We start from the raw sequence: 10,798 nt of genomic DNA, 5'->3' as shown, positions 1-10,798 counted from the left end.
CCTTAGGTGTATGTGGCTGGCGCCCTAGCCGCTTGAGCCACAGGCGCCGAGCCTACACTTGGCTTTTAGGATAATACCTGTTTATGATAGTAAATTGCAGAAGTGTGGTAATTTGAGGCATATATTGTGAAAGGAGAAATGTATGTTTGCAGTCACACTCATGTACATACTTGTGTGTGCGTAGGAGGAGGGGAGATCTATGTAGTAGGCATGGTTGAAGAAAGTAGGCTATTTTGTTGACTGTTTCTCTAAAACATTTTTCAGATCCAAAAGTGGGAAGGTATTAGAATAGGGATTAATATTTTCACTGCAGATGGTACTTCACTGACAGCCCACATTACTGGCTTCCCAAAATACAGAGTTGACATGTTTATGTGATTTGGTCACGTCCGGCTTATCGTGGCTTTGTTTTTCTCCACTTAAGGGCCTGTCCTGCACAGGAGTAATATTGCTGACTATGCACTCAGTGCTGGGACCACAGCTATGAATGCCCAGAGGCTCCTAAGAGCTACAAAACTGAACAAACCCATTCTCCTGGAAGGCTCCCCTGGTGTTGGCAAAACAAGTTTGGTGGGAGCATTAGCAAAGGCTTCAGGAAATACCCTGGTTCGAATCAACTTGTCAGAGCAGACGGTAAGCTTAGTCATCCCACAGCTGATGGGGGATATGTACAGTAGTTGTGCCAGTTTATAGCATCCTAATCAGAAATGGTTACATTATCAGGACTCACAAATATGTTGTATGGTAATAAAGTGCACAGCAACACGACCGACCGTCCAAACTGAAAGGAATTCTGCTTTTGGATTCAGTAGTAGCTGACCATTCTTTCTTGATGCTTTATTCTAATTCTCTTTCGAGAGAGAGCTACCCACTTTAGTAGTTATTGTTTTCGGGGGGGGGGTTTGTTTGTTTAGGAGACAGAGTCTCATTTTATCACCCTCGGTAGAGTGCCATGGCATCACAGCTCATAGCAACCCCCAGCTCTCAAGCTTAGGCGATTCTCTGGCCTCAGCCTCCCAAGTAGCTAGGACTTATAGGCACCTGCCACAACACCTGGCTATGTTTTTTTTTTGAGACAGAGTCTCACTTTTCCACCCTCAGTGGAGTGCTGTGGCATCACAGCTCACAGCAACCTCAAACTCTTGGGCTTAAGCAATTCTCTTGCCTCAGTCTCCCAAGTAGCTGGGACTACAGGTGCCCACCACAACACCCGGCTATTTTTTGGTTATAGTTGTCACTGTTTGGCAGGCTCAGACTGGATTCAGATTCGCTAGCTCTGGTGTATGTGGCTGGTATCCTAGCCACTGAGCCATAAGCACTGAGCCAGTTATTTGTTTTATATATATATATATTTTTTTCTTCTTTTTCTTAAATAAGGAAAAGGATTTGTGCACAGTGAGAAATCAGAGCAATTGCCTGTAGTTTTAGTAACATAACCCCACTTAATTTTTTTGCTTTCTAAAATAAAATAGGAATAAAATGACTTTCAAACAATCATATGAAAATAATGGAGTAGAGAAGACAAATTAAATGAAAATCTTTTGGAACGTGGTCTGGGAGCAGGGCCTGGGCATTGTTTTGCAAGGGGGGGAGGTCTTAAAGCTCTGTGACTAGTGTCTAAGTACAGCCAAGATTGAGAGCTGTTAATCTAGAATGCTGGCTCCATTGATAGATGCTGGGAATGTTGTGACAGGAAGATTCTTGGGCGTGTGTGTGTCCCTGCTAGAGGGTGGGACTATTTAATTCTATCTTGGGTGCAGGGAGAAGGAACAGTGGCACCAGGCCCAAGTATTATGTTAATCATTTCCGATCTGGGGTCTTAGGATCTGGTTAATTTTTTTAAATAATGCTGGCTTTGCATCATTTCTTCCTTTTATCAAAGGACATCACAGACTTGTTTGGAGCAGACCTACCAGTTGAAGGTGGCAAGGGAGGAGAGTTTGCCTGGCGTGACGGCCCTCTTTTGGCAGCTTTGAAGGCAGGCCATTGGGTCTTGTTGGACGAGGTGAGGAGCTTACCCATCATGCCCGGGGTGGGATCAAGCGTGTGACAGGCGGCCATGCTTTCCGGAGCACCAGGGCATTTCTTAGCAGATTATCACACTGATGATGAAAGCAAATACTTTAAGGAAGTGATCCTGCTTTATTTTTCTTTAAAAAAGGTCACTTGACAGAACATACATACAGAAACATCTGTATGTATAACCTACAAACACATCTACTTTTTCATCTTATCCTTCAGAGAAAAACTGCATTTGGCCAGTTTGTTCTCTAGTCTCTGTTAGGCTGGCTGGGTTTGTGTTTATTTAAGAGGTGATTTACAAATAGTATCAGTCACCTTGTGTTTTACTAGTGTACTAGAGAGACTGGGGAAAGACATGCAGAATGACATACTAAAATGATGAGAAAATGACCAGTGTTAGGTGTGCATATTGGGTGAATTATAACTGAGTTTATACTGAGTTTCTGACAGACTGCTAGAGACGGGAGCGAGATTAGTTTGGAATGTAGAGTGTTAAGGCTGGAAGTATTTGTGGAGCCGAGATGGTTAGAGTGACACAGGTCCTGTAGGTGAAACTTTAGACATAGTCCCAGCAGGTTACCTAGATTTAGACTGCTCTGATGAGAGAGTGCTGTGGGGCTCGTGTCTGCTGAGCTGCTTCTGCTGTTTTTTGTTGGCTGAGGCTGGGTGTGGCAGCTCACGCCTATAATCCTAGCACTCTGGGAGGCCAAAGCAGGGGGACCCCTTGAGCTCAGGAGTTCGACACCAGCATGAGCAAGAGAGGAGCCTATCTCTACTGAGAATAGAAAAATTAGCTGTTATGGTGGGTGCCTGTAGTCCCAGAAACTCGGGTGGCTGAAGCAGGAGGATGTCTTGAGCCCAACAGTTTGGGGTTGCTGTGAGCTAAGCTGACACCATGGCACTCTAGTGTGTTCAACAGAGTTAGACTCTGTCTTTTTAAAAATAAAAAAAGAAAAGATGTTTGAAAGGATATTCATTAGCCAGAAAAAGAAAAAGCCTAGTTTGGAAACTCAAAGCAACTGACTATGCTTATATTTAGTGGAAATGGACACTCTGGACTTGGAAGCTTTCTGTTTGGGAATAGGCAGCAGAGCTTGTGCTTTGTCGTACTTATGGAAACATGATAGTGAAATTCTGCTATAGTGTGATCTGCTTTTTGCCTATTTGCATTTTCAAATTCTGCTTTTATTGTGTTACCGAAAACCCATGTTTCACATCCTTGAGCCCCAAACTCAACATCTGTAGACCCCTGTTCAGCCCTTTTCATTTCTGGCACAAGAACTCCTTTAATAGTTCTTATTTATCAAGCTGTTGGTGGACATTAGCTGTAAGGATCTACTTTATGGTTTTTTTTTTTTGGCAGTTTTTGGCTGGAGCTACGTTTGAATTCACTACCTCTGGTATATGGGGCTGGCACCCCACTTCTTTGAGCACAGGTGCTGCCCTACTTTATGGTTTTTTGTCTAGACTTTGGAACCCATAGGGAGATTTTTGTTCAGTATTTGAGCTGCACAAAAATTTGACACTCGTTGTGGGAGGTATGGTGTACCAAAATCCCAAAGCATGGATTTTTTACGCTACAGGAATAGACAAACTTATTTTACTTATATGTAAAGTGTTAGAAAACTGTACCTCCTACAATTAATGTCAAATATTTGAAAACTCATTGTGGAAATGAAATGTCTGTACATTGGCAATCTTTCCGTATGTTATTATTTACACAGTAAGTTAATGTAGTGGATTATCCAACTTGAGCATTTATTCAGTTTACTTAAATTATTATTATTATTTTGAGACAGAACCTCAAGTTGTCACCCTGGGTAGAGTGCTGTGGCACCACAGCTCACAGCAACCTCCAATACCTGGGCTCAAGCGAGTCTCCTGCTTCTGCCTCCCAAGTAGCTGGGACTACAGGCGTCCGCCATAACGCCCGGCTATTTTTTGGTTGCAGCCGTCATTGTTGTTTGGTCGCCTGGGCTGGATTCAAACCTGCCAGTTCAGGTGTATGTGGCTGGAGCCTCAGCCGCTTGAGCCACAGGCTGAGTTCAGTTTACTTAAATTATTGATATGTATAATGTTGGTGCAAAAGTAACTGTGATTTTTGCATTTTTGGAATTTGCTGTTTGATACTCAAATATGTTCTTAGATGTGGTTATGTTATACAGCATTTTAATGTGCATTTCTTGTTTTATTTTTTATTTTCTGCTTATTGCTTGCTGTTTATTTTTTATTTATTTCGGACCATGGAAATGATGTTAGACAAAAAGCAAATTCTAGCGATTTTTTATTCAAGCTCAAAATTGGTTTTAAAGCAGCAAAGACCAATTGCAACATCAGTAACACGTTTGGCCCAGAAACTGCCAATGATGATGCAGTGCAGTGGGGGTTCAAGAAGTTCTGTTATGGAGAGGAGCGCCTTGAAGATGAGGCGTGTAGTGGCCAGCCATCAGACGTTGACCGAGACCACCTGAGAGCCGTCATCGAAGCTGATCCTTTGAGAACTTCATGAGAAGTTGCTGAAGGACTTGGTGTCCACCATTCTACAGTCATTGCACTTTTGAAGCAAATAGGAAAGGTGAAAAAGCTTGATAACTGGGTGTCTCATGAGCTGACCAAAAGTCAGAGCAGTTGTTGCCTCCAAGTGTTATCTCTTACTGTGGGTAACAACACAGTGACCCATCTCCCAATTGGATTGTGATGGGCAATGAAATTTGGATTTTATATGATAATCGGTGATGACCAACTCAGTTGGACCATGAGGTACCTCCAAAGCACTCCTCAAAGCCAAATTTGCACCCAAAAAAGTTTAAGATCATTGTTTGGTGGTCTGCTGCCAGATCCACTACAGCTTTCTGAATCCTGCAGAACTATGACATCTGATAGGTGTGTGCAGCAACTCCATGAGATACACTGAAAACTGCAGTGCCCGCAGCCGGCATCAGTCACCAGAAAGGGCCGGGTTCTTGTGGAAGACAACACCGGGCCACACATTGTACAACCAACGTTCCAAAAGTTTAATGATTTGGGATATGATGTTTTGCCTCATCCACCACCTTCACCTGACCTCTTGCCAACTGACTGCCACTTCTTTAGGCATCTTGACAACTTTTTGCAGGGAGATACACTTTGAAACCACCTTTTCTGCTGGTGAACATGCTTTCCAAGAGTTTGTCAAATCCCAAAACGTGGATTTTTTACACTACAGGAATAAACAAACTTATTTCTCATTGGCAACAATACGTTGATTGTAATGGTACCTACCTATTTTGATTAATAAAGATGTGTTCAAGCCTAGTTATTATGGTATAAATTTATGGTTCAAAACCACAATTACTTTTGTACCAACCTCTTATTACACAATCAGAATCTCTAATATACACTATATGTGAAATAAAGCATAATGGAATGACTATACTGAACTTTAGAAATAGAGGGTTATCTAGCCTGGGATTGTGGCAGGCACCTGTAATCCTAGCTGCTTGGGAGGATGAGGGACAGAGATGGCTTGAATCCGTGAGGATATTGTGACCTAGGCTGACACACGATGGCTCTCTATCCTGGGCAACAGAGTAAGACTCTGTCTCAACAAAAGAAATAGAAGGTTATCAATATTGTTTGAGCTTTTCCCTGTTGAAGATAACTCATCTTACTTTTTTGCATATTATTTCCTCGCCTTTTGTTATAGTTACGCACTATGTATAATGAAACCAATATACATATTTTCTCCTCCAACAGCTTAACTTGGCTTCTCAGTCTGTGTTGGAAGGACTCAATGCTTGCTTCGACCACCGAGGAGAAATCTATGTGCCTGAGCTGGGAATGGGCTTTCAAGTGCAGCATGAAAAGACGAAGATTTTTGGTTGTCAAAACCCTTTTAGACAAGGAGGTGGGAGGAAGGGCTTGCCAAAGTCTTTCCTTAACAGATTCACTCAGGTAAGATTTGCTATTGCCATAGACACCAGAGGTAGAGTGTTGGGGTAATAAGATTGCTGTCACGTAGCTATTAGGATGCTCATTGTGAAAATGAGTGAGTTTCAGCTTAATGATCCTTTCTTGTCCTTATATGGTGAATATTAATTCAGCTGATGCCCCTCATTGCTTTGCTCCTGGTTTGAATCATTTTATTGTATGTCCCAAGGGGACTTGGTGTATTATCAGTTGTAATAGAGTAAAGTAGCCTCCCCCCCACCCCCCACCTCCCTGTTCAGAATTTACTTATAGAGCTCAGGGTTGAAGGCTAGTCCTTTGCCCTTTTCAATTCTTAATTGTCAAGGAATTAGACATTATGGAAGGTTATTTTTAAGAATTTTTTAAATGAATCCTTTCAAACATTGAAAACTTGAGTGAATTTTATAGTAAACACTTATATACCTGTCATCCAGAATTTTGAAAGCATTTTACATTGCACATAGGAAAATTTTAAAAGCAAATATAGTTTTTTAAAAAATACTTGCATGGGCTTGGTGCCTGTAGCTCAGCAGCTGGGGTGCTAGCCACATACACCAGAACTGGCAGGTTGGAACCTGGGCTGGGTCTGCCAAACAATGACAACTACCGAAAAAAAAAAATAACTGGGTGTTGGGATGTGGTGAGGGGGTAGGAGGGGGTGGTGCCTGTGGTCCCAGCTACTTGAGAGGCTGAGGCAAAAGCTGAGGTTTAAGCCCAAGAATTTGAGGTTGCTGTGAGCTGTGACACCATGGCACTCCACCGAGGCAATGTAGAGAGACTGTCTCAGAAAATACTTGTATGTATCTCTTTTCTTTCAATCACAAACCTCTGTTGCACTTAGATTTTATGATTCTTTATCCAAATATTCAAAAAAAGACATTTCTATAAACAAGTATTACATATATTACTCATGCATTATTGGTGTTAAGTAAAGATTTCGTATTATGAGATATGGGAGTCATTTCTAGTATTTGGTAAAGAGAAACATTTTTTCATATTATTTTGGATCTTATAGGTCTTTGTGGATCCCCTTTCAGTAACTGACATGGAGTTTATCGCCAGTACTTTGTTCCCAGCCATTGACAAAACTATTGTTAAGAAAATGGTTGCTTTCAATAACCAAGTAAGTATCTAGTTGCATTAATTATTCTTTATTTTTTCTGGCTCTGTTGGAACCATTATTTTTTAAATTTGGTATTGTACCATATTTTTGGGATCTCTAAAGTAAATCACTTAGAAGGCTATAGGTGTCTAGTAGAGGTTTACAGAAGTTTGTTTTTGTATTGGGAGCGCCCATGTTACTGCTTCAAGGGCATCGCTGGCATCTGGAAGTCTGGAGAAAGGAGGCTTTGAGTTGAGCTTGCTGACTTTTGTTTCAGGATACATATGTACTTGTAATCCACTGATTGGACTTACTACAGTGCCTGATAGCAGGATGTGTTTCCCAGTAATAATGTTTTCTTTCTAGATTGATCATGAAGTGACTGTTGAGAAGAAGTGGGGGCAAAAAGGAGGACCCTGGGAATTCAATCTCCGGGACCTTTTCCGCTGGTGTCAGTTAATGCTGGTTGACCAGTCTCCTGGGTGTTATGACCCTGGTCAGCATGTGTTTTTAGTCTATGGTGAACGAATGAGAACCAGGGAAGACAGACAAAAGGTGAATTTCACATTTGTTTTTTTCATTTCTTTCCTTCTGAAAGTTGATTTCTTCCTAAGGGAGAGAAAGAGCATACTCACCCTAAATACCAAGCTTGTTAGAGCTGCTAGGCAATTAAGGAGCTAAAGGAACAGACTGAACATTCTCCTATCTTGGACCTTTACAGTATAGAGTAGTTTGCTTTGTAGAGCACAGTTTGCTTATCCTAAATCTCCATGGTCACAAACTTTTTTAAAACAATATTTATTGTCCTTTAATTATTAGAACTAGATCTTTATCATCTTTCCAAGCACAGAGGTGAGAAGCGGGAGGAGACGGGTAATACCCAGTACAAGAGAAGAATTTTGTTTTCTTTCAAAATAAATATCCAATTACAAAGTGTTTGATCTAGAGAGTGTAAAATATATGAAGAGAGGATATTCTGCATTTAAATGAAAATATGTATTATCTATCTGTAAATGAAAAAATAACACTCAACTTCCCAGCTTAAGGAATGTGAGACTGTATGCATTTTGGGGTATGGCATTTAAAGTCCTGTCGTGCTGAATGCTCACCTGTCCTGCTCTCTTGCAGTCATGTTTGTGTGGGATTTAGAACTAGCCACAAGCACACAACTCAGCTAGTTTTTTTTTTTTTTAAATTATTTGAGACAGTCTCAAGCTGTTGCCCTAGGTAGAGTGCTGTGGCGTCACAGCTCACAGCAACCTCTAACTCTTGGGCTTAAGCAATTCTCTTGCCTCAGCTTTCCAAGTAGCTGGGACTGTAGGTGCTCGCCACAATGCCCAGTGCTTTTTTGTTGTTGTTGTTGTAGTTGTCATTGTTTGGCAGGCCCAGGCTGGGTTCAAACCCACCAGCCCCGGTGTATATTGCTGGTGCCCTAGCTACTGAGCTACAGGGGCCAAGCCAACTCAGCTATTTTATTTATTGTTTTAACTCAGCTAGTTTTTAAAAACAGCTTTATTGATACATAATTTACACACCACTAGCTAGTATTTTAATTTGTTATTCACCTATTAGTTACAGTATTTTAACTGTGACAGAGACACAGCCTGTTGAATGACTGATGTGAGATGGCAGGTCCCTGTGGTGTGTGGGAGATCTCCATCACGTTTCCTATTCAAAGTTATTGCAACTGGCCAATTAGGTGTTTTCCTGGGGAAAGAAGGTCAAGAAAAATAATAGAGAAAGGCTATAAAGTTGGAGAAGGGTCCCGGTGAGTTGAACTTGATTTTTAAAAACTAAAGTAGCCAAATTATGAAAATACTTGTAATCTTAAACTTCTGGCAAATCATCAGAGGAAGAGATTATATGCTTTAGGGTGGAACTTGAGGTCAGAAATTGCCTGGACTACAGTAGGTGACAGGAACACTCACCTAAGCTGCTTTCAGTCTCCTAGCCAGAGGTCTGACACTGATTCTGATAGTATCTTTATGATATTTATTTTCTGACTGGAGTGTAGTGTGCAGTATTACGTAAGTATTGCTTTTTTATAAAGACAGGTTAATAAACATTTTTTTTCAGTGCCCCTAATTTTTTCTACTGCTCTGGGCTTAATTTTTTTTGCACATCTCTGTCACCTCTCTCCTACTCCTTAGATTTTTAAACTAAATTCAAAACCAAATAGAGTTAATAAATATTTTGTAACAGCTTAGCTACCAAAGAAGGAATAACTCGATGTAACTAATTGGTCAGAGGGATAACATTTGTCATCTCTTTATCTAATAAACATTTAGAGTGATAGCATGTTTTAGAGGCAGCCTGGATTGTATTTAAAATTCATTAGCAGCCATGGGCAAATTCTATAACTTCTACTAGTGCTGTTATCTGTCTCCATAAAATGGAGATGATGCCTCTTTTGTAGGGTTATGAGGCTGTGCTGTAATCTGTTCAAGTAGCTGATGCAGCGTTTGGTACACAGGGGCTCGTCCGTGTCCGTGAGGGCATCTCCTTCATGGCCTTTGCATCACTGCTCTCCTTCTCTTCATAAGTGGCATATTGAAAGACGACAGCAAATTTCTTTCTTCTCCTTAGATTGGCCGTATTGTATGTTTTCATTTCAATTTATGGTGTATTCTCATTGGGAATCTCAGATAGTTTGGGATTATGGGACTGTCTATTCTTGAGCTCAAGTTTACTTGCATTCTATTGAGTTAAATAAATGCAGTCTGTCACTTTTATAGGAGCAAATTCAGAAGGATAGGGAAACTGTTTTTAGTTTTCCCAGGATAGTGACTCTCATCGTCAATGGGCATGTTTTCTAGACATACTAATTGTAGAAAGTTTGCCTGAGAATTTGTTGGTGTAGTTAGTGTTTTGATTGTGTTATCTTTTTCAGGTCATTGCTGTATTCAAGCACGTGTTTGGTTCAAATTCTAACCCATACATAGGAACCAGACTATTTCATATCACTCCCTACGATGTTCAGGTGAGGAGACAAGAACACTTCCATCCTTGTACAATTTTCTGTGGTTTCATCTGCTGCCAGGGATGCTTATGAAATCTCATGGTCTGTCTTTTTAGCTGGGCTACTCAGTCCTTTCCCGTGGCAGCTACGTTCCTCACCCACCTCGCCGACCCCTGCTGCTCCTGCACCAGTCTTTCCAGTCTTTGGAGCCGATCATGAAGTGTGTGCAGATGAGCTGGATGGTCATCCTGGTGGGGCCAGCCTCTGTGGGCAAGACCAGCCTGGTCCAGCTTCTGGCACACCTAACTGGTCACACACTAAAGATCATGGCGATGAACAGTGCAATGGATACCACTGAGCTTCTGGGTGGATTTGAGCAGGTAACCAGTCTGCCTTCACATTTTCTGGCAAGCCATAATGAACCTCATGTTCTGATTTGAGGGTCTTCTGTGTTGGTGGTGAATAGTTAGTATAAGGTGACCAGATTTTAGCATTGGTGAAGCGAGACACTGTGACTTGGTGTGTGTGGGGGTTCTTAATTAAAAATTTGGTCTATATGGAGCAACAAAAATTTTCATAGAATGCAGAAATAGTATTGTAATATATATTTTTAATTTCAACTTAAGTACAATTTATAAATATAATACATTTAAAAAATTATGTATAGTATTATTTTATTCTTTGGCATATTTCTCATTTGAGTGAATTTTTTTTAGTAGATTGCTGTCGTTTAAAAGGTCATGAAATTTTTCACAAGAATTTGTTGG

General features: G+C 40.9%; 1 protein-coding gene across 1 annotated transcript in view; it reads left to right on the top strand.

Annotated features, from left to right (window-relative positions):
• Nucleotides 1-10,798, top strand: part of MDN1 (midasin AAA ATPase 1) — a 181,737-nt gene that overhangs the window by 91,105 nt on the left and 79,834 nt on the right. The window contains exons 36-42 of the mRNA XM_012809944.2: nucleotides 425-633; nucleotides 1,883-2,005; nucleotides 5,758-5,955; nucleotides 6,986-7,093; nucleotides 7,439-7,627; nucleotides 9,963-10,052; nucleotides 10,148-10,411. Of these exons, the coding sequence (XP_012665398.1) occupies nucleotides 425-633; nucleotides 1,883-2,005; nucleotides 5,758-5,955; nucleotides 6,986-7,093; nucleotides 7,439-7,627; nucleotides 9,963-10,052; nucleotides 10,148-10,411 (1,181 nt within the window). The remainder of the gene's footprint in view (nucleotides 1-424; nucleotides 634-1,882; nucleotides 2,006-5,757; nucleotides 5,956-6,985; nucleotides 7,094-7,438; nucleotides 7,628-9,962; nucleotides 10,053-10,147; nucleotides 10,412-10,798) is intronic.

This window comes from Otolemur garnettii, unplaced genomic scaffold (assembly GCF_000181295.1).
Source record: "Otolemur garnettii isolate 467f Iridium unplaced genomic scaffold, OtoGar3 scaffold00118, whole genome shotgun sequence".
NCBI classification, from domain to species: Eukaryota; Metazoa; Chordata; class Mammalia; order Primates; family Galagidae; genus Otolemur; species Otolemur garnettii.
Note: the sequence above shows the minus strand (reverse complement) of the source record. Positions and strands in the feature narration are given on the sequence as shown.